Source organism: Batrachochytrium dendrobatidis, assembly GCF_000203795.2.
Source record: "Batrachochytrium dendrobatidis JAM81 unplaced genomic scaffold BATDEscaffold_9, whole genome shotgun sequence".
Lineage (NCBI taxonomy): Eukaryota > Fungi > Chytridiomycota > Chytridiomycetes > Rhizophydiales > Batrachochytrium > Batrachochytrium dendrobatidis.
Window position 1 is genome coordinate 815,723 of NW_006281107.1, and position 26,245 is coordinate 841,967.

The window sequence follows — 26,245 nt, forward strand, 5'->3', positions numbered from 1 at the left end:
GGTAATAGTAGTACACGTTTAATCATATCATCTTTAAACGAGACACCTGGCTTTAATTCATTCCATCAGTCATATGCAGTATACTCATCAAGAATAAAATTTTGGCATAAATGTGTATTCATTTGTAATTATAAATGCAACTTTAGCAGATTACACACTGATGAAGCTGGTCAGTAAGTTTCACGTGCCGACTGCTACAGATCCCAACCAGTTTTCTGATTGGCCTTTTCTTTATGATCTAATTGATTTCTCTTTTTGGCATCTAACAGAGTATTCAGATACATGTCGAATTAGTATTTTTTAAACCAGTTAAACTATTGCTCATATTAGTTTGATCGAATTGCTGACAGATTAGCATCCATTTACCTCTAGCCTCCTGTAGTTTCCGACGATCTTCAGCCATGCCTTGTTTTGATTTTTGTGGAGTTTGGATACCCAGCGCACCTGCAATAAGTCGTCGTGCAGTCATATCAGTTGTGACAGGTCGAAGCGATCCAGACGTTGGTGCACGTGGAGATTCAATGGTATATTCGATTGAAGGTTTGACCTATTGATAAAAATATTAGCCAAATAGTATCATTCCAATTAGCATGTATAATTACTTGACACATTTATATACCTGGACCTCTGGATGATTCTTGGTATTGTGATATGCAGTACATGCTATAATACAGTAGAATCAAAGGTATAACAGTCAACAAACCGTCTCGACTCAATCAATCATGTGCGACTAGATGAATTTACCCAATGTAGAGGTTGGAAATAAAACAAATGCCTTTGTTTCACTCTCCATCTTGACTGAAATGTGTACATTTTGCTTTATCGACTCGCTCATCAGCCGCTGAATATTAGACTGCCTGAAGAAAGGTGGTATACCGCAAACTTCCAAAACTCGTGTTTCAGAGCCAGTTCGATCTAAATAGCCAGTCAGTATATGCTTTGAACATATAAACTGATGTGTTGAAACATTTAAATTACCTAATGGTAACTGATGTTGAGATTGGAATGAGGCGCGGCTGGTTAATCGGCGACCCCATGAACCTTGTCCAGATGTGCCTGTTTTTTCTAATACTGGTGCGCTCGTACTACGTTCAATAGGAACAGTAGATATGCTCATTTTAGCCAAACTGCCTTGAAGTTGTTCAATACCAGAATCGTTGGTCAAGCGACCTAATCCTGTAGCATTGGATGTCTTGGTATGCTGTACCACATCTCCTTTGACCAATTCACTTTTACAGCCTGTATCACTTTCTGATGGTGTTGCAGCATCTACCTGTTGGCGATCCAAGCGAGTATTTGCGCTTAAATCTGAGGATAGTTTGACCGATTGATTTGGGTGTGCAGACTGTTTTAGTAAGCTTGAAAAAGTACGCCGAGTATTACCTGAACAGTCCTCCTCATCACTATGACTGCTATTAGAGTTACTTGTGGATCGGGCAGTAGTTTTGCTGTTGAATATGTAACTGTTTCGTCCAAAGTCATTCTTTTTGGGAGGAATACTGCTTCGAGTTCCTTTTTTTTGAATAGAATCATGAATTGAACTGGTGGATGAGTTGACTGGTTTCGAATCAGTGCAATCCAGTAGTAAACCTCTGTTCCATCTGTCGCTATCAATGGATCCCTGCATTTTGATTGGCATACTCAATGGCTGTCCCTGCTCTTTGTCAACACTCACTTTAGATTGGAGTGGTGAATGCTTTGCATATTTCGATTCAGTTGGCTTGATAGTCGATGCAGAATCATTCTACCAACTCAAGCCGCATATGATGAGATTTATAAACAAGTCAAGCTGCATATCTATTTAAAAGTATAATTGCCATTGAATCAACCACACCTGTTTAGCATCAACTTGGTGGTCTTTGGATTGACTCTGTTTCTGCTGTTCCCGACGCTTTCCAGGTGGGATATACATTGCTAGAATTATATTGGGTAAGTTGTAATCTTGTGCAAACTGAACATTAACTCGGCGTATTTGACGAGCCAATATGATTCAGATGGTTGATATTCAATCTACAAAACATGTGTCAGCCATTCGATATTCTGCAAGTATAGTCTCATCTCACCGCCGTGTTCATGTAGAATGTAACATTAAATAAGCTAAAAATGCATAAACAGTCTCATGTTTTCTGTCAGTTTATTGAACAGAATTGTCCTTTTAAATCGTCGTGTAGAAACAGTTTCTAGTGGGTTTAGCATTCAAAACATGCTCTTTTACGTATAAATATCTACTTTTATGTCAAAACTTTGTATAATAGATTGTCATCAACACTTGAACACGAGATATTGCGAGCACAAATGTCTTGGCCAACAATGTCAATGATCGTGCAATGTATGGCCAACAAAAGAGACTAACTACAGCTTGACTCAAGTATAATAAAAAATGAGTTTGTGCATCAAGCAATTCCAAACACCAAAATTAAAAATGCTTAAAGTCAATCTGTAGTAGGAAGTTGAATAGTTGACCATTGTATATTCTGGGCAATGACCCAGATAAACTACACGTTTCATTTTACGTGAATACGACTGTAAATGAGAGTCGTCCTATCATTAATGCTTTTGACAGAAATTGAAGTTTCACTGTAGATACAACATAAACAAGCTGCAAGATTTGAAATGGGTCCAAAAAAGAAAAAGACAAAAAAGGATACAAGCAAGGGTATGAGCATATCTTGACTACCGTAGTCTAGCTTTAGCCAGTGTATCCATCTGCACTCTTTTATTGTTATACTTTTGTATATCTAACCACTCCCTAACTCATCCAAGAGTTTATGTCCAGTTTATGATGGTTGATTCTCAACGCGTTAAACTGACATGCATACCTCGTTGGTTATCATAACATGTAGAAAAGGAGCTAGAGGAGCTGAAAAAACAGCAGCTTGAGGAGGGTATGTGATTATGTATGCACTGTAATCAAGGTTGGCTACATTGGACATTAGTCACTGATTTATCAAATAATAGAGCAGCGACTGGCGGAAGAGAAACAACGTCGTGATAGAGAGTTACAAGAGCAGCGTAATCGTGAACTAATCGAACAGTTTTTTGATAGAGTATGTTTATAATCACCATGCATTGACTCTAAAATAGACAACTGTGATAGTACTAAACTAAATGTGCATAAATTCGTATATGACCAGGAGCAATCTCGATTGAACGACGAGGCATTAGAAATTCAGCGTATTGTCGAATTCAAAAGGAATGAGCTGAATTCTATACTAGCAAAAATTCAAATGGAAGCCGAGGTACATGTTCTTTTTTAAAGTTGTTTTTGAAATCAATTCTAATATACATGCATGAATATAAAACAATGTTCAGTGGAAGCAATTTATGGACTGTGAAACATTGCCACAGCCAAAAAGTGAAAGAGATGTAAATACGTATCTAGGACTTTGGGCCGAAGAGAAAATCAGCGTTGAGGAAGAACCATCGTTAACTCCCTTATTCAACCAGCTTCCCAATGCCGAAACAGTAAGAAAAAATACTTGATATTTTAAATTATACAATTCAGATTGCAAATCAGCCATTTAATATCATTTTACATATTGGGACCAGTTGTTGGCACAGTTGGAAAAGGAACGAGCATTTGCTCGAGATAATCGTGATGAAAAGAACTGGGTTAGACTTGATGAGCATATGAATTTTCTGCTAAAAATTCTTGATTCAAAGTGGAACTGCATATCGCAGCAAATTCTGCAGGTATTAGATTGATATATACAACTCTTTTGTAATGTTGAGATGGATGCTATCAATGACTCATCACTACAACGTTGATAACCTTGTATAATACAGCATGCAGATTATTTTTGGAGAGATCCAAACGAAAATTTTCAACTGTCAGGCAAAACAGATAATTTTGCATACGGAATCTGGGGAAACTTGACCAAAAATCCTAGGTAGTTGAAAACTATGCCATTTCAGATTCAATTACCAAAAAAATGATTTTTTAATATTGCAAACCTGAATGATTTTCAAGGCACAAGTTGATTGAATTTACAGATATCAATTTATCGGCCAGTCTTCCTAAACCTCTTGCATTGTCCAACGTGTCTATTCGAATGATACATATGACGGGACCAAACTGTGGTGTGCCGTTTGAGAATCAAGAAAACGAAGAACATCGATCGTTTGTTGGAGGCATTTTAATGCTTGATTTGGCAGAAATGCCCGACTTGCCCAAAACAGTTGATACGTGGACCATTAGACAAAGTAGGATAAATACAAGATGATGCCGTGTAATTTTTTGGGATTATCAGCACATGCTTACAGGGTATTTTGAGCGAATCGTTTAAAGTGATTGCTATTTTATTCACTACAGCATGTTTTTATTTTACTCTGTTAAAACTCTAGTCTTGTCGCCAGATGGTAATTTAAAGAAACTTGAATATCCGTTCAAAAAAGCCGCAGCAGAAATTACCGAGGAAGATGCGCAAGCAGCAAACGATGCACAAATGTGGTCGACTTTGATATCATTTCCAATTCCATCCAATGTCAACCTTGATCGGAATTCTGTCAAGGTTATGTTTTGGAACGCCGAGTATAAAATGTGGGACGATGAAGGCATTACGGATGATGATATTGATTTGGAAGCAGGGATTGTCAAGTGTCGTACCACACATTTTTGTCCAACTGCTGTTGTTCAAGTTAAGACTTGTTTTTCAAAAGTGAATGGCATCTGCTTGAGATCATTAGCTGATTAACAAGTTTAACTGTGATTAAACTCTATTAGAACACATATTCAGAGCTTCCATACTGTGACTGGAGACTAGATCCTACCGATGTGCACCGAGCAATACTGTATATTCATGGAAAACAAAACAAGCTTAAGATTGAAATTCGCGAAGGAGAATGCATGGTGATCCAATGTGGATCAGAGAGTGTTCCACGATCACTGCGGAATAAATGGTTTCCTCCATCCCTGCTTCTAAAAGTATGTCATGTTTACTCGGACATACTACATATACTGAGTTTGAATTCTCACGGATTGTTTTTGATTGAATCAACAGCGTTTATCTCAGCACGGGTTTAATTTCCAAGGTCCAGATTCTATGAAGGGAGTTAACATAGAAGGCTTGGCTCTCAAGGTATGTTGGTTCCATCTATTGTATATATGCTGAAATGCATCTAGCATTCCTTACAATCCTATATTACGATATATTTTATAAATAGTATCATGCAGCAGAGGAAGAATCTATTATTGGAATTAGTCAATGCATTGCATCCATGTCATTTAAATCTAGTCCATCAAACAGATTAGTTTCAAGCTCAAAATGCGTGTTTCAATTTAAAGATGCATCGGATCCACCAGAGGTAAGTGTTGATTAAATATTTCTAGTTATGGGTTGTTACCAATAGATATTAATACTTTTATGTGATAACAAACGCAGACGGATTGGAGATCGTTGGTCTACGACGTTAATTACCGGATAAAAGATCAAGGACACACTGTTGGATATATTACATCAGACAACAACGTAACGGAGGAAACCAAATTCAAGATGGATGATCCTGAAAACTCGATTGTAAGTATAACATGATTAAAAGTTTGAAACTCCCAACAATGTATTTAAATTGGATGAATGCGTTTGTATAGGTGAGAGGAAGTGCTTATCATCTACTACGACCAATCATCACGAGTACTGAAGGAATAGCTCGAATGGAAGCAAGTTCAGCACAATTTACTAGTACAGTTGCACAGGTTTTGACAGTTACCAAAGTATTGTGTTTTACGTAGTGTTGACGAGAACATTAAATGCCAATAAAAGCGTATCGAGTATAACGTGAATAGCCAATTATTATCAATACAATCGAACGTGGTGATTGTGCAAGACTGCCAAATTCTTCATTCTGATCAAGACAGCAGTTTCGATTGCTTGTCAATCATCACTAAAGAGTTTGAAAAACAGTAAATCGAGTGAATTATCATTTTATGAGATTTGCAGTTTTAAATATTCGGCAGTTTATACCATCGTGTCGGTTCAAGACTTAGACTTTCCATAACTTGCCACAAGCATCTAGTAATAGTCTTGTCGTGTATATTCTGACATACAACAGTCAGTCTTATTCAGATTTATCAGCCATTCAATAACCATTTTGGTCTTCAACTGCAGGAACATCTTGAAGCATTTGTTGTTGACCAAGTGCTCGTTCGTATCCTAATAGAGCAATGCAACAGACAGAACAAACTAAACCCAACAGTCATCTTGCTTGTTCTTCTCCAGACCAAACTGCTGCTTTACTCACTTCAATAGCCAATACAAACTCTGGTCTTGTTACTGCTCTTGGTGTCCAGAATCAGTCCAAGACAGGAGCGTCTTTCGATATCTCGAAACCAACTCAACTTGTATCGGAAACTCTATCAACTGTTTCTACCATCAACACTCATCAAAGTCTGTCACAATCTGCTCATCACACCAGATCCCTTCATTCACACCCTCAACTGCATAGAGCGTCATCTACTACAGCAATCAAGTCATCCGACTCTGCAGTCGTATCCACTGCTATTCCTGGCATTTCCTTTTCTGTAGATTTAATCACAAAGGCTCCGTCTGCCAATAAATTCGCTACTTCTTCTTTCTTTGCTGCACTCGAGGATATTTCTGAATCAGCGCACTCTCCATTTGAAAAATCTTTGGTGTGGAAACAGTTGTTGCAGTCTTCAATCCCACCCATCTCCACAGCGTAAGCATGTACTGAGTATATTATGGCACACTTGAGCACTTTTATAGATCTGACCCATTTCCTTGTTTTTAGTCAGGACGCATTCGATCTGGATAGTGCTGCAATAGAAATCGCCTGCAAAATGAGTAAAGTTATATATGCTTTTGAATTATGCACAACTCGCAATACTTGGATTTTGAAAGTTTAGTTTTAATCCAATGTGCTTTGATCGAGTATAGGTAACAACAATCATACCCACTTCAATTTCAACACGCTGGTGCTGTATTTATTGACCAAGTTAAAGCAGATGCGCAATCTTGCATACGAAGGGTAATTTAAGTGGGTGAATGTAATACATTACTTTCAATGACAGCTAGAACCTGGAGCTAACAGATAGTTTGGTATCTTGTCTGGATGTAGAGATTGGCCAGTAGAAGCTCATAATGCTATGTTTGCAGTACGTATTTATACCAAGCATTTTGTTGAAACATTATCCAAACGCCAGGTTCTTGAGCTATTTGAACGTAAGTGCTTTATCTTTTAGTGTAATGGTTCAATGATTTCATTTAGCTCACAGTATCTCGGCACAATTCACGTAAAACTGCTAATGTGCAGATGATCGAATCGTGTCACCAGATATAAATGGTCCGTCTCAGATTCTATTCACTGATCCACAATTGCCTATTCATTCGCCAACCAACGACAATCCATCAAGTGGTTTAAATGTACCCAGTTCAAGTCGTCCGGCTAGAAGAAGTTCAGCTAGCTCAGATTTGCCTGTTATCTCTATTGATCCAAGAGTTATCTCAGGTTTGTTCCATTGTGTGAAATTGCATTTATATCAAAAGTCAATCTGATTGATTTTGGATATTTTGGTAATCAAAACAGACAAACGAAAACGGAGTTTAGCTTTACTGGAGGAACTGCTTCATGTGGTTATTTATGCCAATACAGTGTATGTTTCAATATACATTAAGCAGCCCAAGGGTCATATTGTGTTGGCTCATTATTTTTCAATACAAATAGGACGGCATCGGGTTATGAATTTTATTTGGAAACAATCAATCTTTTGCTTGTATTGTTGTCAACGCAGCTGACCCATGGCAATACAGAAGCAACAGAGAATGACTTGTTTTTGCAAATCGTACTTCAGAATTTAGGGTATCAACCATGTTTTCATTATTTGATGATGTTTGCAATGGCTCAAAGTTTAACTTTATACCAATTTTTTCAATTTGGGATACAATGGCGGCGCTGATCGAATCTAGCCATTTTTCTAAAGGAATGCTTGGAAGACTTTTGGAAAACTTTATTAACCAGCAGAGTCCTCCAGCACAACGAGCAGGTAAGCCTATTTGTTTATGCAGTCTTGCCCAATTTATTTGATTGCTAAGATTTATATTTTTGTTGCAGGTGTTTTTTACAATGCATACTCAATGCTGTTTTCATCAAAGGATCATCTTATCAAATCATCTCCACTGGCTGAAAAAAGTATTTTGCTATTGATGACAATTGCCGGGCAGGGTGCCTGTGGGCATGAAAATGATTTCCGCAAGGCGTTTGCAGCTTTGGAAGATTCTAGCTGTATGTATATTTGATATTTTTGCAGGTTTGAACTAGATTCAATTCTTGGTATCAATTGTCTAATTCTTATATTTTGACGCTGTCGTGAATGGACTACAAACGGAATTCTGCACGTTGTTAGCAAGATCGCAGTCTCCATCAACCATTTTGTCTGAAATGTCCACCAATCCTATGCAAATGCCTTTCAAAAGCATTTATCACTCAATAATCAAGTAGGCCATGTTTGATTTATTTATGCAGCCAGTCACTTTTATTCATTGCTTTTATAAAATACGGTTATGTATGCTTTTATTATATTCATATCTATAGATATATACAGGATGATGAAACCTGTTTGCTCTTATACATGCTTTTGTTGAAAAATCGACAATTTCGTATGTATGTTTTATCTAGAACAGATCCAGATGTACTGGTAAGTCTATTAAATGAAACTACAGTATCATATACATGTAGAATGTTTGATATTTGTTATCCATCTCAAGCAACATTGATTATCATGAGGATTGGTTTAATTCTTTACTTGTGTTTGCAGATGCTTCCCCTACTGCATTTGATCTACGAGGCAGTTGAAAAAAAGACCAACTATTCACAGTTGTATATTTTGTTGACAATTCTGCTCATTCTGTCTCAAGACGACGTGCATAATGAAAACAGTCATAAAGTGGTAAGTATATAACTACATTAATTTCCATTGGTGTTTGAGCGAAACCGGTATATTTGATGATACGCTGTAATGGTTTAAAAGCATTTTTCATGATATTACTATGGAACCTCGAAACATTTGACTAATCTGAATTCTGTTTAGACTATATCTCCGCCTGCATGGTTTACTGAACGCATCATCAGATTTGTGACACTGGGCGATTTAGTAATGCTCATTCTAATACGAGTTATTCAAGCAAATATATCGCGACACAGGGACATTTATTTCCATACGACTTCTTTGGCCATTCTAGCCAATATGTCGTCCACCATAATTGGTATGCATTCGGTGGTTGCACAGCGACTTGTCAAGTAAGTTGATTTTCAAAAGCTTTGGCATGTATATCATACAGACAATAGCGAATCATTTGTAGTTGAGCTGACTTGACCATCTTTATTACTTTTATCATTGACTGTTAGTCTGTATGAGTTGATTTCTAAAAAATACTCCAAATTATCCAAACAAGCTGAAATGACTGAAAGCTCGCCAACACTTTCTTTGGACAAGCCCAACGTAAGTATATTTATTTGGTTTTGCCTCGATCGAGATGTTTTTATAACCATATGCGTGTTTAAACGCATGCTCACTCATCAAACTTTATACCTACGTTTAGCATGATGGTGTGAATACTGAACATGATGTAACTCAGGAAATGGAATTAGCAGTATACAGTGATCTGATTGCACTGCTTTTGGAAATTATCAATTCGGTGCTGACCCATACACTCAAAAGCAATCAGCAATTAGTGTATGCTTTACTACATCGTCGTGCCATGTTTTCACAATTCAGATTGCATGCACGGTTTTCCGAATTGATTCAAAATATTGACACTGTAAGTATCTATGAATCGAGCAAATGTTCCGAGTCGATGTGTATTGAGTGGGATGATAATCTATAAAACATGTGTATGTGACTTGTGGATGATTCTGGGTTGTAGGTGATTGCACATTTTCATGGCAGATTGATTGAAGCTGATTTGCGTACTCCTTCAGTGGATGATATTTTAAAGCTGATTGATGAAACTGGGTTACGGTGGGCACCTGGCAATTTAAAAGAATTCCCCGATGTCAAATTCCAATACGAAGAGGAAACGGAGTATCAAAAGTTTTTTGTGCCCTATATATGGAGTCTAGGTAAGTGATTGTCGAGTTCTAGTAGTCCTACGTGGTATTGACGTTATGATTGGATAGTGTATCAACATGCTCATATTTACTGGAACCCCACCAAAGCAGTGCTATTGTATTTACTGGTAAGTGGTGTACATCTACATTTGAATATCTTGAATCTAATATAAACGCATTTGGTGTATGGGTTGTGTTCAATCTTGTTAGGATCCCGATTTCCAAATCAGTCATTTCACCGGCTCACTCTAATGGGTTATGTTCAAGCTTTGAATAAACTAAGCCTTTATCTATTATAAAGCAAACATGATTGCTCCATCCATCCTACCAGAGAAATCGATTTAAAACCAAAAGTAAATATTTGAAACCATTTCCAAACAATGATTTAACAGTTTGGATAGGAATGCGAAAATCTATCGTATTTCCCAAGCTGTCATGGATAGCTTATCTTTTAGAAATGTCAACAGTATAGCTCTTATTTACAAGGTCAATGATATGTGTATGATGCTTTAAACGTAGATATTCATTATCATAGGTAAAAAGATTGGAGTGAGGTAGATGCAAGCAAAGTGGGAAATGAGAGTTAATCCAACAAGATTCAACTCCAGACAAGTTTAAACTCGATAAAAGCTGAACAATAGAATCAGATATGAACCCTAGCTATTTCAATGCCTTGCATTATGAGAGATCTATTGGTAGTTGGATAAAACAAGGCGTTAGTGTAAAAAGTTTGTAATGAGAATATGCTGTCTAGCATAGAAACCAAAAACAAGAACAGCGTCACAAAGCACCAGTTCAATTACATTTGGTAGTTTTATAAACGCCAAAACAAGTAACAAACCATTTATTTAGGAGCTTCTTTGAAGGCAAGAGCATGCTCTTCACCCATTGCAGAGACAATGGTAACAATAATGTCTTTTCCAGCATCAAAGCACTCCTGGATGCCGGAACCAATCTCATTATCGGGGATCTTGACATCATCCTTGGTGGAACCGTCGTCTTTCATGAGAGAAAGGAAACCGTCATCAATGTCAAGCAAAGGGAATTCAGTCTTGTTAACATTGGGGACATCCATGTTGTGGGTGGAGGGAGACAGATCCTCGAGCTTCTTGTTGGTGAAGATGTCAACTGCAACCAGATGGACCTTGGCGTGTCCATGCTTTCCAGTCTTGGAGGTGGACATGTCCACAATCTTGCAAGGACGTCCCTTGATAACGACATAACCGCTCTTGCGGAGAGCAGAGCACTAGAACGATTTTATCATACCAACAATCAGAACCATGCATTAGCTAATGAAATAAAAAGGCGCATACTAGTCATTGGACTAGACAACAACACACAAGTGCATCAGATCAGTGATTTACCTGCATGGGGTAAGTCAGTGATGCACCAGCACTGGTGGACTCGAACTGTTCATGCTCTTCTTCGGCCATTTTTAGTTACGGTTTTTTGGTGTCGAGTCTGGATAATAGCAGTAAGCTGTTAGTGGATCTAGTATTGGGATTAGAATTTTTAGAGAGCCGACAGCAGTCCACAAATGGCGGTACAAAACCTGACCACCATAGCTAGACATTCATATGCAGCAATGGCAATGTAAAAGATCACCAAGACATCTGAACCATAAACAAATGCCATGGTTCAGAGTCCATGGCATTAAAAACAAGGTAGACAATAGATTGCATCATTGAATGGGACAGATCAATACAGGCCATCAATAGGATGAACAAGAGAAGAGTGGGAACGCCAGCATTCAACATGCACTCATCCCATGCTCATACTAGTAAGTCCAGTACTATCCAGTACTATCCAAGCAACTCGGGTGATAAACCAATGTATGCTGAAAGGAAACAAAATCAACAGGGTGGGTCTTTAAAGCATTGTCCATCTACAGGCCCATCTATACATACAAGTCACCCATTTATAGAATAATCAACCAACACACCTTGAAGGACGATTGCAAAAAAAGGAGGAAAAGTGCGAAAACTGCCGTTGCGCAAACTCGCGGTTTTGAAACAAAAACATGAAACAGGACTGCGTGCTAGTAAGGATTAGCTCAAGATAAATGCTCAAACTAAAGTGTTGTTACTTGATTATGCTGTATATCACAAACACTGTCTAGCCAGGCGCATACCTCGTCTCTCTCGTGCTGTCTTCCACTACCGCTCGTCTTTTTTTTCAATACTAACGCCAATCATTGCTCGCTAAATCCTCCGATAATCACGTGTTTATCATTTGTTATTCTGAATTGAACCTTGTCTAGATTGCTTACAAACTGCCGTGTCAATCTATTTTGCTCTTGTCCGATTCAAGCCATATTCAATCCCATACATATATTTATGTAATTTCAATGGCATATAAATTAATACACCGCTTTACTATCTATCACCGTACTCTAACATAGACATCTATAAACCATTTAAATCTAAAACACTATATTAATTCATGTATAGTCTACTCATCTTTCATACAAGATTGAACAATCTATTTTCAATTTGACACTATTATTTACTATTCTAGTCACGTAAAATAAACGCTAAAGTTGCCAATCGATAGTCAATCGTGAAATAATTTTCACTCAATTCACTGAGCAACAAACATCCTTAAACTCTAGTTGATTATCTTTCTTATGGTGGCTGGCATATATCGTTGCATTCCTGATCCGTGCAATCTTTTAAACTAAATTGTGAATGTATCCGATATTTCAGAATACAACAAAGTCAATATTTGGTCGATTTCAATATATGAACCCGATGGTCATACAATGCATGGTTGTGTCAAATGAAAATAATTCCAGTTTAAACCTATAATTTGTATCATACGATGAATATTATTTCAAAAAATTGAGAATGTCTAACCAATTCAATTTTTAACAAGTACAAGTATTCGACTAGTCTATTCTGGAGCAAGAAACACTTTCATTTTACGTGAATAACGGCTGTAAATGATTTTCAACTTGACTGAAATCATTCAGAATTATTATGTCAGACACTTCCAACTTTGACTGGTACATCAGTCCTGCAGACCGCTTTTCTTATGAAACTCAGTTTTCCAAGTGCTCTAATGGAGACGATGACTGCGAGATTACATGTATGCTCAGCTATACCTTTACCTTGTCTAATGTAAACCTTTCAACTCTTATTAACTGCCAATCATGAACATGCATATGAATGGCTTATTAATAATCATCCAGTACCTCAGCTTGACCCCATATTTCATCAATCTCGGTTACAGACTGAGGATTTTTTGCAGATATGGCAACTGGTGGATATCAAATACCAGCAGAGCATCAACAAGAGCCAGTTTATTTATTTTATGCATATATTGACATCCAGAAGACGGGGTCGTCCCTTACCTGTTGGACTGCCACTCAATATCAAGGAAGAGTTTTTAAAAGAGGTATGTGCATTTCATCTACAAGACCAGCTTAAAAGGAACTTGCACATTAATCTCGACTATCCATCCGTGTAATATAACTGCAGAACCAAATTGCTTCATCGCTGTATATCCGTCCATCAGGTAGTTTTGTTTTTATTCATTCCATCCACACTGGTTTGCAAAGGGTTGACTTGCTTGAATCAACTTGGATCTAACATGGATTGCAACACACGTATTGTATCGACTGTACTTTATCGCAGTTAATGTAAGAGATGTAGGTGCGAGTGCAAATAAAGATATCAACGAACTTCAGATGGAGTTGGTACAGCTTGAACTTGACGCTTCTGCGGCCCACAAAGAAAGTCAGATGGCATCTCAACGCCTTAAAGAGCTCTGCGTTGCAAAGGAAGAGATTGAAGGCATGGCCGCGTACGTTAAAAGTCACGAGCAAGCATTGGAGGTTGAAGTGGACGCTCTGCGTAAAAGTGTAGACAGCCAAAGCGGAGTGGCAAGTGCAATGGACTCGACTCGGGTCCGAGATTTAATCTCAAAGATTGCAATGGACAAGCAAGTTTTGGAATTACTACTTGCCCAACTCAAAGATGATCAGGATGCAGCCAATCTCTCACTAGCAATCTGATGCTCTGCATTCAACTCACAAGTTTTAATAAGAAAATTCATGTCTAAAATTAAAAATAGTCTAATCTGTCCTTCACAACAGCGACACGGGATTATGCCAGATTCAATACTGATCAATTCTGTTTAGACTTGAGTTTGCTATTCACAATCCATACTATACACGCTGCATTAATAGCTAAAATTCCCAGCTGAACCGCTATCGAGTAAATGCATCCACCAGATACATTGGATGGAATCCAAAGTGTCTGCCATACAAATAATATCGGGTTAGAGATCTGACTTGGAAACATCATATAAAACAGGTGTATACGTACTGCAAGGGATGCACCCAAATGAGACAGCATCACCCATATAAACTGATACCATTGGCCCTTGTACCATCCATCAAATACAACAACATTCCACATGATGTGTAGAAATATAAACAGCGAAGTAGTGATTGCTGTAAAATTAAACTGTTAATTTCTGAAACAAAATAAACTAATGTTACCAACAGGAATACATTACCTCCAATAAAAAAAATATCTGTTCCAGGACATGAGCTGCAGACCATGATGCCAGGAGATATTGATTCAAAGAGCGGAGTAATAAAGCTCACCATTCCACTCATCATCCCAATTCCAAATCCAGCAGCTACTGAATGATGCACCCGATTAAACGGCGTAGTTGGATCAGATGAAATCAGAATAAGCACCGAGTCTGCATATCTATATCATATCCCAATATATAGTGCAATAGTTGCAGAAAAGTTTAATCCACAAGAGGACATTCACAAATCATACGATTATGCAAGTTGATTAGAATCATTTGTGCACACGATGGCATTTCTTTGAATAGTAGGTATTCATACCCACAGCAATGTATAATCAAAAGTGGAGCAGCTCGGCTTACTTGAACAAATAAAATGTAGCAACTCTGCTGACTTCCTGTATGCATGAGCTCATGACAACCATCTGCCAGCTATTGCTGCTTAAATTGGGTAAAAAGTGTGCTATGATTGCTGCAACTAGAATCGACAGCAGCCAAACAAACCCGCTAAATGTAGATATCAAATTCAATAAGGATTAGAGTTCACAGGCAAGTGGACAAACTTGGTACCATTCAGTAGTGACAAGATTCAATTAGTATTGGTTTGGGCCATGACTTTTAAACGAGATTTGTACCTGGAGAGAGACATCATCATTAGACGGGCACTAGGTCCTATGTACATGAGCATCAGCATAACTGCCGGCCCATATGCAGTAAACAGGTTGCCAAAGAAACTCAACAGCGTCATGTTGATTATAAAATTGTCGGAAATATTTGGCAACACAAAAGTCTACGATTGTCACCCTCAGGCCAGATTTAGCTTTTTGGATGTCAATACAGTCAAGCATGGATTCCAAAGCAGGAAATATATGAACAGAGCTGACACTGGTTGAATTCAAGACTGCTATTTCATTTTGCTGTAATATTGCTTATTACAAGCCATCTCTTATTTAGAAAAACTATAATCTTAGCTTGCACGAGTTATGTTTAATTGTAGTTGAATACTAAAGTGGGTGCGTAAAATGCAGGGTTAGTATTGGCGAGATGTGGGTGACAAGCGTCAAGTATACGATTATATCAATCTAACAATTGCATCATGTTTACCAGTGTGGTATTATTCAAGTTTAAATTTCATTTTTCTTGAAACAGTCTTCTACAACACGAAATCTCACCATTATGTTTCTTGACCAAACAAAATACATCCACCCACATTGGTCCTTCATCAACATCTTGACGATTGACAACTGAAAATATCAACTAAAAATGTCAAAGGGAAAGAAGAGTACATCGGGTGATATTGGAGTGAAATATGGGCGATCGGATCTCACTCGTATGGGTCTGTTCAGTGAACCTCAATATGTATCTAGCGGAGAGTCATACAACAGTAAAAAGCAAGGTAAAGTCTATCCTGCTCTGTATTCTAAAAATACAAATATCAGCAACTTTAAAATACGCCGTTGTAAGAGTCATGGCATTTTCAATACCAACTGTTTGAGAATCTACAATGTGTAATGGAATCTGCTTAATCTGGAAATGCAATCAACACAGCATGTGCCGTTTTAATAATATGCGGTTTTTTATGCCTGCTACTTATTTTTCAATTTACTAGCATCGGCACTCGACTACCGTACAAAGGGAAAACAATTCTTGACTGCTCCAGCAAAACGTGGTCAAGATACAAAGGATGCATATTTTGACAAGGAGTACATTCGATTGTTTGAAGTAGGTCATAAAATATCATACAAGAATGGTCATGTTTGCCGAATAGATGACCACGTTTTCAATATTGATATCTTACTCGATCTTGTTAGAATGAGCCATATACAGATCTGGTAGTATTGCGTCGCAGATGGCGAATTCAGGCAAAAGAGAGAAATATTACAAATGTGCCTTTTAAGCCGTCTAGTGTACCGCCTAAACCGTATGTATTCTCTTTATGGCATTCCAATGGTTTGAAATTGCTAAATGATTTACCAAATCTCTGTTTCTATTCATCACCCATAGATCTGGAAAAGGATGCCACTGGGGTACAATTGAGCAGCAATGGCCATTGGATACCAAAGGATTTGATCTACCACTCAGTCATCGAGAAACGGATGTTGAAAAGCCTGTTCATGAACCTAAAAACTTTCTTACTGCTCCTCCCAAACAAGGCAGTGGATATGGTACACACTATGCTTGAAACATTTGCAATACTTTTTATTGATCTGGAGCATATCTAAACTACTTGTCGAGCAATGGTAAAAGTGATTTGTGATTTAATCTGCTATTAATGGTTTTATGTAGGATATGCAAATATTACTATTGGAAAGTCATATCAATATGAGAGTGATCCGTTTGACCGCAGTGAAAAACTTGACAAGGTGCCTGTATTTTATTTTCCTTCAAGATACTCTTGCTTTACTTTTCTTCAGCGACGATTGAGAGATTAAACTTTTTGATAATTCCTTAAATTAGCAAGAACGAAGCGAAAACAAAAAAAAGATGATTGGTGAACGTCCATTTGTTTCTTCGAGTATCAACCATGAGTTTTTTAATGCGTTTGCGGGTCTTTCTGGATCCAGTGATGAAAGTAGGTCAATGTTCACAAATAGCATGGGCCACAATTGAATATTCTAGAATGCAATGTCTCAATCAGTATGATTATGATTTTTAGAATACTCGGAAGCTGGCCACGGAGCAATGTCTCGGCCAATCAAAAAGGCATTCCTTCCCACAATTCCATTCAAGCCCACATCCTGCTGCAATAACACCATTAACCCATATCCCAGCTACGAACCGCCAAAAGGGGGCGAACTCAAAGCAGAGGCAAAGCCAGTAGTATCTGGATCACGACATAATACAGTCTTTAAACCAAGCGGAATCACTGGATCGTATCCAATCAGAAGCATTATCGAAGTGTCGTGCCCTTTGGCACCGCCTACGTGGATCCAAGACTCTCTTTCTGCAGCGGTTTTGGCAGCCGATTAACGAATTGGTGTGATTCACATGACAAGGTCAATATGCAGCACTTTGGGCTAGTTTTGGAACTTTAATAAACAGCCACGAAATGATAGTTTTCATCAAATTTACTGATTCGACATGATCTGCCAACCATTCAAAAAGACAGTGTTGTGAGGTAGAGGTTCATATCATTTTTCAAACTCTGCTGGCAATTGAATAAAAATGGTTTTGTACGGCATGTGATTCCGCACACTGGGCAAAAGTCGAATGTCAATTGAAGAGGCAATGCAGCCAATTTTACTAGGAAAGCATAATGAATATTTAATCATTTTTATTCAAAAGCAAAATAGTCATTGCAAGAGAAATACAAGTGTTACATTCTACGTGAATACGACTGTAAATCTAGTCCACTGCTACAGTACACCAACGGATATATTTATATCATATATATACTAGCCAGCATATGGGTTGCCATTCATCTCACCTTCGTAACGTATCTGTATACCCAGATAAGTATACTTATAAACACAATAAATACGCCAGCATCCTTCCTACAAGCAGGTTATTAGATCAAAATACAATACAATTTAAAGACCCTTTGAAGACCCTTTTGTCAACTACTCAATTGCCCAGCAAGGATAAAGCACTGGACGTAAATCGAGAAATGCTCTTTGTCAGTCATCCAGCAAAAAACAAGCATGAGAGTGCTGAAAGAATAGTAAGTACAGTAGTACGAATTGAAACAAATTATTGGTGTATTTGAGCAAATATCTGTCGCTGGCATTGTCCTGTTTAGTCTTGCGAATGTCTTTCGCGATCTTGGATACTAACTATCGTCTTGTTGATACAATTGAATTTCATAATTGTAATCAAACAGTTTGTGGACCTGTCCGAAGCATACCATTTCAATCAGGCCACTGGAAGCATCAGTGAAATATCACCCCGACTCTCAAGAAGTCAGCGATTATGTGTCATTGGTGGATTGCCCCGATCCGAATCTAACCATTCAATACTAAGCATAAAATGTAAACCAGCTACACAATCAGAAAATCAATCAAGTCAACCCACAAATGCTCCATCTACCACACATGACCCAACACCCACACATCAGGTGGTGATTACCACCAGCAAGACTAGTGATGAATCGGTTCATATGGCGTCAGTCGCACAAACCCAATCATTGCATGACCAAAAAAAATCAGATTCTTTGACTATGCTAAACCCATTTATACTCTCAGATTCATTTCTGAACACTTCAGTGGCTTCAAAGGATACGTGGAGCATGTCCATGGCGATACCCGACCAGGTTGTTGACATGCATCATTTAAATCCGAGTGAACCAGAGTCAAAACTTAATCTATTGACGGCATCTGAAAAAACAGACGATGCACAGAATAGAAATATGCAATATCCTGCAAATAAATCCAATCGAGTGAACTCCCTGCTTCAAGAAAAAGGATTGACATGGGCATTATCGAGCGGGATTTGCATGCTTCCATTAGAATTCAAAGATAAATATCAATTGACTGCTCTAGATTCGTTCGATTCTCATCAAATTGTAGGTGTCATCAATTTGACAGAGATCTGAATGCATTGTTACCAAATATACAATCAATGGCTAATTAAACGTATAGGTATCACTTTCACATAGCAGTAGATTGGTTGACATGAGCACACTGATATCTGAAAAAGGTGGCCAAATACAGCGAGAAGTCACTGTCGCCAGCAACCATTCTGGATCCAAAATCAAATCAGCGCACACTTCAGTGCGGACATTCCAGGTAAACAGTGCCGATTCAGGATCTGCCGACTCTAGCCAATACCAAAACAGTCAACCGCATAATTCAAATATGGCCAATATCACCAAAACGGCAAAATATGGAAGTTTATTTGGTTCACGATTGGCGAGATCATCGTCAGAATTGGAATCGGAATCCATTCCTGTCGGACCAGTACAGTTGCAGCCTGTGATTCACCCTGCAATAAAATCCACATCAGCTAGCAATTCACCTGTGGTCTCTTTTGAGACAAAGCTGGCTATAATCCACGGAGCCAAATCTTGTCCGAAACGGTTTGGCGTGGTAGTTCCAATGACAGCAAATCAAGGTTTTGCAAATGGAACCACATCACAAGACCCATTACAATCCTTGGAACATCAACTTCGATCAACAGCACCTTCAACTGAAAAGACCTCCAATACCACTCACACTTTGTTTCAACCTGTCGAATCTGTGCCTCCAACCCTGTCACTCAACACTGCTCACTCTCATCCGACATTGAATACGCTTCTTGTTAAACGGATAGTATCATCACGCGAGCTTGTGGTTGTGAATGGCAACGAATCAACATCCCCTCAAAAACATACTTTGACTAGTTCAGTGTCTCAATCCAAGCCCTACTCTACGTATACAAAAGCACATGCAGATGCAGATGATGGCGTTCAATGTATGGATGAGTTTGCTGGGGTAAAGTCCTATCAGGCCATTTCAGATGCATTATCCCTTCTACCAGTCAACCCACCCCAAGATGAGGAGGATGAAGAAACACCTATTCAATATACGATGAAGCGGTTGGCATCCCGTCCCCGTGCAGATGTATTGGTTGATTTTGAGCAAACTTCTAGATCCATAGACAGTTCAAATCATATAGATTTGCCCCATCATGACAGTATTTTACATTCTAATCGAAAGTCTGATGGCAGTAAGCATGTAATGCATGATAACAGCATTGAACAGATTGAGATTGTAGACTATCTAAAATGTAGCTAGACTTGAAGCTTTGAGCATGTCAATAAATTGCATCGACTCTAGTGATTTAGCCAATTGTCTGTCCATTTTAAAACCGGTGCAATCGTCTACTAACCAAGATGGTAAGGAATGAGTTAATAAAGCAGCTGGCCAGGTATATATGTAGATTGTGTGGATATCCATCCCATCTGCTTCATCATTGAAGGGGTGTCACGCAAACAATACTTTATGTGGATCTAGCCACAATCAAATATAGAAATATGCTATCCATTCGCGTCACGAGTTGCTGTCATGTGTGGAGTCTTGATTTAAGCATGGGAGAAGCTTGTATCATGGAGCGATCAAGAGTCAATGACATAGCATGTCATATATATATCTTGCAGAGCCGCCACTCTTGGGTTTCAACACCTCGCACCAACTCTAGGCAAGTCAACAATACATTCTAGTATTTATATAGTCGATATCGCTCACTCTAAATTCTTAGCTCAATACACTAGGTATTTCCTAAAACAGTCAGATATTCAAATCACCAATCAAAACAGTCATAATCAGCGATGCAGCAACTGCAGCAACCGGCATTTACGGCTTCACCGCTTACTGGCAGAAAGCGACTCGGTCCAGCACCTCCTATCGACTTATTTAAAAAAACCAACTCTATCGGGTCATTGATTGATGTAAGCCTACAAACACCCGAAGTTCCTCGCAGAATCAATGTAGATAGCATTTCAAAGGACTCCAAGATTAAATTCTGTGCAGAAGATCTGGTTACAGATATTGTGCTTGGTTCAGGCAGTGGAGGTGTAGTAAGCAAAGTCAAGCATATTCCAACAGGAATGTTGATGGCTCGCAAAGTAAGTACCATGCTAAATCCATTCAGACGTCCAAGTTTGACAAGACCAATATATACTTATTTGCTTGACTAATGACTAGGTGATCAAAATGAGTGTGTTTGAGCAATGCGGACAAGATAAACTTGAAAAACAAATTCTTCGTGAGCTCCGTATTCTTCGTCTATGTAGATCACCACGGGTTGTAACCTTTTATGGAGCATTTTTGGACCAAGGTGATATCAATATCATGATGGAATACATGGACATGGGCACACTCGAAAGAGTGTATCGAAAAACAGGAGTGCTTTCCGAACCTATAATTGCACAAGTCACACTGCGTATTCTTGAAGGTTTAATCTATTTATACGAAAACCACAAGATTGTGCATCGGGATATTAAACCAAGCAATATACTGGTCAACTCAAATGGGGATATCAAGATTGCTGATTTTGGTGTAAGCAAAGAGTTGTCGAATGGGACTCAAGCGGCTACGTTTACCGGAACTCAGGGATACCTCGCAGTAAGTTTCCAGCTGCAATGCTTGTGACAACGTTCTACAACTGTATTCATGTAAAATGGAACCCTTTTGTATCCTGTATCGACTAGTCTGCTTTGGAATAGACAATGCCTAAGCATTTGTTATAATCCCCACTGAAGATTGACTTGACCTTTTCAATTCTTTAAAGCAACGTCCATCATATGACAAACTATAGTTTTGAGTTGTCTTTTCATTTGGTATAACCGTACATTGTACGATCAATCAGATTGATTCACCCAACTCTACAACCCCATTTTGTTATCCTAATCTCGGATATGTTCACGCTCTAATCTAAGAAAGCAGAGATTGCATATTTGAAAAATGCAGCTGTTGTTTCCAATCAATCACCCAATGTCCGTTTTGTAGAAAGCAATTGGAGATTGAACAAGTGTGGGATTGATTGATGCAAACAACCTTGTATGGCCAATCTGATATGAGCTGGAACCAATCAAGCATGAGACGGCTGTTTATCATGCACTTTGATACCCTTACTCGGTGTTACATTTCACGTAATATAGCCGTAATTGTTGACTGATTTAATTCAATCTGTATTGGCATCGTTGTTTTTATCCCACCGTTTGAGCGTATTTGAATTAACCGGAGTATATTGTTGATAAATGAATCAATACAACAGCCGGAACGGGTACGCGAAGGGACATCATGCACACCATCTTCAGACGTATGGTCACTTGGATTGACCGTAATGGAGCTTGCTTTGGGCAGATTTCCCATTCCAGCAGAAGCATTGCCATCTATCTTTGATTTGCTCCAGTATATCGAACAGGAGCCTTCGCCCACCTTGCCAGTCGGAGGGTTTTCGCCCGAGCTTTGTGAATTTACTTCGTTGTGGTAGGTTTAGATATGAATTTTGCCACTGTTATGCATGCTGCAGATGGATCGCCTGCGCAGCTAGTAGTGATGGCACTGGACTGGATATTTGAATTTGACCTTTCAAGAGTGTATTCGAGTTGATGATTAAAGGGTCCTGCTTTATGCTTTTGTGAGACTTTAATGACTTACCGCTCGACTTTGTTTGTATATTGTTTTTAGCCTAATCAAGGATCCAAGACAGCGACCACATCCAAAACAGCTATTGGTAAGCATATGTGCTTTAAATTTTAATATGTACTGATACGATGCACTCTGGTAAGAAGGGCTACCCTAACGACCACTGAATCTCTGCTATCTCGTGATTGCTTTAGGAAACGGCTTTTTTAAAGCAGGCCGCTATGGCCGATCCCAACACTCTTTCGTGTTGGACACAATCACTGGCTGATTTGCTAAAGCAATAATATTTGGAAACAAGCTTGAATAAGAAATTGATATAAACCATACAAGTCTTTCAAACAAGCCAAGATATGCTTATGTAATAGAGTGCTAAGTGAAAGTGGCCGGTGATGCTTAGTTGCCGGTTTAGCTGGCTGTTGCAAATTCCTTTAATTTGGTATACTCTCCCTACACTGTCTTACACTGCCTCTATTGTCAATATGACGATTGGTCGTGCTGACACTTGCTCGAATGGAGTAGGGCCATGGAAATGTAAGCAAAGTAAAAGAACATTGCCTCGTAATCCCCTTGGCTGTAGTGCTGCATATTGAGACTGTCGAGACCAAGGGATTGTTAAATCAAGGAGTTTATATTCAATTAAATACAAGATTGTTCGATGGCCAGATTATGCAGTGACGCCCAGATGAACATGCTATTCTAAACCCGAGGTTGATATGGCCAGTGTTGCCATTAAAATTTGAAATTGGATGTATACATCCAATGTATACATTCAATCCAGCCATACTTTGAGTTGTATATTGGCCATTGTATATCAAATAGCCAAAACACTAGCTGACAATCCGTCGTTACCATCAAGCAGAACCTTTGCTTACTTGGCATTGTTTTGCTAATTGTATTGCGCAGTGTCAGCTGATCACTATTACAAAAATAGCGATATCGGTATTAATAATATTTCCCTCGCTTTTTCTATATCAGTTGATATCGAAGTATCCAAAGTTGTCAGGGTTAGGCCAACCATGGGCGAATACTCTCCTTCAATCAATGAGAAGGCAGTAGTGTCAGGTCTGTCATCTCACGATATTAATACTCAAGCTGAGACTATGGATATGGACATGTGCTTTCCCTTTGTCTTGCCCGACATGAACCCCGCTCCATCTTTGACGTCAACCCCAAACTCTTCGTCTCGATGTGCTCCATTAAAGTCTTCAAATCAACCATTGTCTACTTTGCTTGGCGATGCAACAGACCCTTCACAAACTGCTCTGTGCTCATACATAGACGTCACCTCATCTTCGCATAAACACTCTCTGCATTCTTCTGATACTCCTATTTCATCCTCACCTTCTTTATCTACCCATACTGAAGCTTTATCTACTCTTTCCCATACAACTGCTGTTTCAGCCAAAGAAAACAAGTCGACATCGCTTGACAAACCACAATCTATCTCGCCGTTGAAATCAGGTCATGGTGGTACACCCAATCGTAAATGCAATTACTGCGGAGCCACTAGTACACCCATGTGGCGACATGGACCAGGTATATATACGAATCTGTGTAACTCATGTGGTGTCAAGTGGAGGAGAGGAAAGATTCTGCAGACAAAGCAGCTTCGGCATCCTCTATGTGCTCCCTTGAAGCCCCAACGTCGATCTACTGGTAATTTACCGAAACCAACAGTAGCTTCTGACTCTGTATCTGCTGCAAGTACTACCCCATTGCTGTCAGAAGACCCGGGTACCCTGTCATCAGCACAAACGAGCACTCCGAGTACACCACCAGTAGATGACTGGGAGAGTGTCTCTCCACTACCTCAACAACCAGTCGTCTCACGCACGGCTTCTGTTGGAGCAACACCAGACAGTGCACTGCCCTCTCGTCTACGCAGAACCAAACACCAACGTCGAGCCTCGGCACCATCCAAATCGCTTGATTGTGAAGGCATTACAGAACTACCAGAAACTCGAGTTGATTCGCCTTGCAGTATGGCCGAGCTCTCGCCCAAGGAGAACGCGAGCAAGCCCAACGAAAGACTTACCCGCAGTAGCGGCACTCGTCATACAGTTATACCAAATGCAAGCATCAGAGCCAAGAAGAATACTCTAGCGGAAGCTGCAGGTGACGCGTCACCGAGTCCGATATGTCCACATACTTCATTAACAATGGTTGAAGGGGCGGAACAGCAATTCTCCAACCCAAACATTGCTAAACAGCCTGACCTGTCTTCTGTCTCTACTGAAGCTAGCTGCTCTTTGTTGCAGCAGCCATTTTCGCTTGACTCGAAACTTTCAAACCCTGACCGTGCCTCGCTGTTGCCTATAGATTACTTGACCCGTTCTTTTGTCGCTATTTCAACCATGAAAACCCAACGCCGTCGTCGCCCCTTGCCCAACCAACATCTTCCTTCCACTCCAATGAGTCTTTCCGACATGTCTACCTTTTCAACACACTCTCTTTTTTCACCAACTACCGAGCTACAATCCACGTGCAATGTGATACAAGCTGTTACACCGTCACTATGTGAAGAGCCTATGTCGTTGATGGAGGATGTCGTGTCAACTCCCCTTATCTCTCAAAATGAGATAAAGTCTGAACCTGACTCAATTGACATGTGTCAGGACGCCAAGAGATTGTCTTGTACCATTATAGATTCTCCTTTGGTCGACAATTCGTCATATCGTGACGTGGCTCGTAAAAAGCAAAAAAAGCAAAAGCTACGACGAGAGTCGGTTATTAAACCACCTTCTCCTCCTGAATCTGGGTCGCTTTCCACCACCCCATCGCTGTTTGTTGCTACCGTCCCCAACACTCCCGCACTTGCTGAAGTAGCAATACCGCCATCAATCGAATCCAAAATGGTTTCTCCCACAACCTCGGAGTCATCCCTCAATCCGTCTCCCTCGCTACAATCCGATTTACAACAAAAACCTGCATCCATTAAAATTCGTTTGCCTAAACTCAATTTTAAAACGCCAACCACCTTGCTATCCGCTGAACCCTCCGTCAATAGTAAAATTGGCACCTGCAACGACCAACCCCAAAATGATACCCAAACTACTAATTACCTCCCAACTGCTTCTGCAAAGTCATTGCGCACACATGAGTTTGCAACGCTACTAAAGATGGTGCCCAAAGACAAGATTGAAGGTTTCGCCGATATTCTAGCAAGTGGTTTAGACGATTCGCTAAAACAAGCCATGATCCGTGGTGAACAAGTTCATGTCAGTGTGATGCTATTGCGCCAACCAACATGGCAGAGTCTATGGGACTATGCTCGATCATTCTGCTGATTCGCCACAACACTAGTATTGACAAGCATAAACCTTTAGCCTTTTCTATTGATTACCTTTTATTTTATTCAAATTTGATGTTTACGCCTTGCATTTCGACTGCATTTACAGCTGTATTCACGTAAAATGAAACACCTTTCTGTATCATCTTGCAGTCGAATCTCTTTGTACAAAGAGCTGGATATTTTTGCAAATAAATCAACGTTTGATTAAGTTTCAATGTCACGATTACTGTCTGGTTGAATCCTTTTTAGTGTAAAGATTAAACAGTTGTATTACCATGTATTC

The 26,245-nt window shown here is 39.2% G+C and overlaps 10 protein-coding genes across 10 annotated transcripts; 7 read left to right on the plus strand and 3 right to left on the minus strand.

Moving 5' to 3' along the window:
- Positions 1-194: 194 nt before the first annotated feature.
- BATDEDRAFT_26327 (uncharacterized protein) lies at positions 195-1,912 on the minus strand (the record flags this gene model as incomplete). Its single annotated transcript, XM_006680297.1, has 6 exons — positions 195-262; positions 367-547; positions 620-663; positions 745-915; positions 979-1,744; positions 1,835-1,912. The coding sequence occupies 6 exons, from the start codon at positions 1,910-1,912 to the stop codon at positions 195-197; spliced, it is 1,308 nt and encodes a 435-aa protein (XP_006680360.1).
- A 4,248-nt stretch (positions 1,913-6,160) lies between these two features.
- BATDEDRAFT_90321 (uncharacterized protein) lies at positions 6,161-7,511 on the plus strand (the record flags this gene model as incomplete). The annotated part of the gene is made up of 5 exons (XM_006680438.1): positions 6,161-6,675; positions 6,748-6,800; positions 6,894-6,984; positions 7,075-7,178; positions 7,270-7,511. 5 exons carry the CDS (start codon positions 6,161-6,163, stop codon positions 7,509-7,511), a joined length of 1,005 nt encoding a protein of 334 aa, XP_006680501.1.
- Positions 7,512-7,938: 427 nt separating this feature from the next.
- On the plus strand, positions 7,939-10,314 carry BATDEDRAFT_90322 (uncharacterized protein; the record flags this gene model as incomplete). The annotated part of the gene is made up of 11 exons (XM_006680439.1): positions 7,939-7,999; positions 8,068-8,238; positions 8,360-8,450; positions 8,632-8,650; positions 8,771-8,902; positions 9,044-9,252; positions 9,361-9,454; positions 9,555-9,773; positions 9,879-10,074; positions 10,132-10,190; positions 10,273-10,314. The coding sequence occupies 11 exons, from the start codon at positions 7,939-7,941 to the stop codon at positions 10,312-10,314; spliced, it is 1,293 nt and encodes a 430-aa protein (XP_006680502.1).
- Positions 10,315-10,566: 252 nt separating this feature from the next.
- Positions 10,567-11,513, minus strand: BATDEDRAFT_17234 (uncharacterized protein). Its single transcript, XM_006680213.1, has 3 exons — positions 11,427-11,513; positions 10,904-11,308; positions 10,567-10,751 (listed from the first exon to the last, which is right to left on the minus strand). The coding sequence occupies exons 1-2, from the start codon at positions 11,493-11,495 to the stop codon at positions 10,907-10,909; spliced, it is 471 nt and encodes a 156-aa protein (XP_006680276.1). The 5' UTR covers positions 11,496-11,513; the 3' UTR covers positions 10,567-10,751; positions 10,904-10,906.
- A 1,527-nt stretch (positions 11,514-13,040) lies between these two features.
- BATDEDRAFT_90096 (uncharacterized protein) lies at positions 13,041-14,141 on the plus strand (the record flags this gene model as incomplete). Its single annotated transcript, XM_006680440.1, has 4 exons — positions 13,041-13,149; positions 13,253-13,458; positions 13,542-13,578; positions 13,698-14,141. 4 exons carry the CDS (start codon positions 13,041-13,043, stop codon positions 14,075-14,077), a joined length of 732 nt encoding a protein of 243 aa, XP_006680503.1. The 3' UTR covers positions 14,078-14,141.
- Positions 14,142-14,189: 48 nt separating this feature from the next.
- Positions 14,190-15,352, minus strand: BATDEDRAFT_26332 (uncharacterized protein; the record flags this gene model as incomplete). The annotated part of the gene is made up of 5 exons (XM_006680298.1): positions 14,190-14,321; positions 14,391-14,518; positions 14,584-14,783; positions 14,968-15,111; positions 15,240-15,352. 5 exons carry the CDS (start codon positions 15,350-15,352, stop codon positions 14,190-14,192), a joined length of 717 nt encoding a protein of 238 aa, XP_006680361.1.
- A 515-nt stretch (positions 15,353-15,867) lies between these two features.
- BATDEDRAFT_26333 (uncharacterized protein) lies at positions 15,868-17,574 on the plus strand (the record flags this gene model as incomplete). Its single annotated transcript, XM_006680299.1, has 7 exons — positions 15,868-16,000; positions 16,214-16,326; positions 16,416-16,525; positions 16,609-16,769; positions 16,891-16,967; positions 17,062-17,176; positions 17,261-17,574. 7 exons carry the CDS (start codon positions 15,868-15,870, stop codon positions 17,572-17,574), a joined length of 1,023 nt encoding a protein of 340 aa, XP_006680362.1.
- A 637-nt stretch (positions 17,575-18,211) lies between these two features.
- Positions 18,212-20,315, plus strand: BATDEDRAFT_90324 (uncharacterized protein; the record flags this gene model as incomplete). The annotated part of the gene is made up of 3 exons (XM_006680441.1): positions 18,212-18,265; positions 18,425-19,105; positions 19,182-20,315. The coding sequence occupies 3 exons, from the start codon at positions 18,212-18,214 to the stop codon at positions 20,313-20,315; spliced, it is 1,869 nt and encodes a 622-aa protein (XP_006680504.1).
- A 533-nt stretch (positions 20,316-20,848) lies between these two features.
- On the plus strand, positions 20,849-22,954 carry BATDEDRAFT_26335 (uncharacterized protein; the record flags this gene model as incomplete). Its single annotated transcript, XM_006680300.1, has 5 exons — positions 20,849-21,145; positions 21,225-21,644; positions 22,297-22,511; positions 22,713-22,758; positions 22,865-22,954. The coding sequence occupies 5 exons, from the start codon at positions 20,849-20,851 to the stop codon at positions 22,952-22,954; spliced, it is 1,068 nt and encodes a 355-aa protein (XP_006680363.1).
- A 728-nt stretch (positions 22,955-23,682) lies between these two features.
- BATDEDRAFT_37200 (uncharacterized protein) lies at positions 23,683-26,177 on the plus strand. The gene has a single exon (XM_006680382.1). The coding sequence runs from the start codon at positions 23,687-23,689 to the stop codon at positions 25,955-25,957; it is 2,271 nt and encodes a 756-aa protein (XP_006680445.1). The 5' UTR covers positions 23,683-23,686; the 3' UTR covers positions 25,958-26,177.
- Positions 26,178-26,245: the final 68 nt, after the last annotated feature.

Excerpts from the sequence above, each read along its gene's own strand:
- BATDEDRAFT_17234 (XM_006680213.1), bottom strand. The coding sequence starts at position 11,495 with ATGGCCGAAGAAGAGCATGAACAGTTCGAGTCCACCAGTGCTGGTGCA. Across the intron at positions 11,309-11,426 it reads CACTGACTTACCCCATGCAG|TGCTCTGCTCTCCGCAAGAG; the intron begins GTAAATCACTGA and ends AAATCGTTCTAG.
- BATDEDRAFT_37200 (XM_006680382.1), top strand. The coding sequence starts at position 23,687 with ATGGGCGAATACTCTCCTTCAATCAATGAGAAGGCAGTAGTGTCAGGT.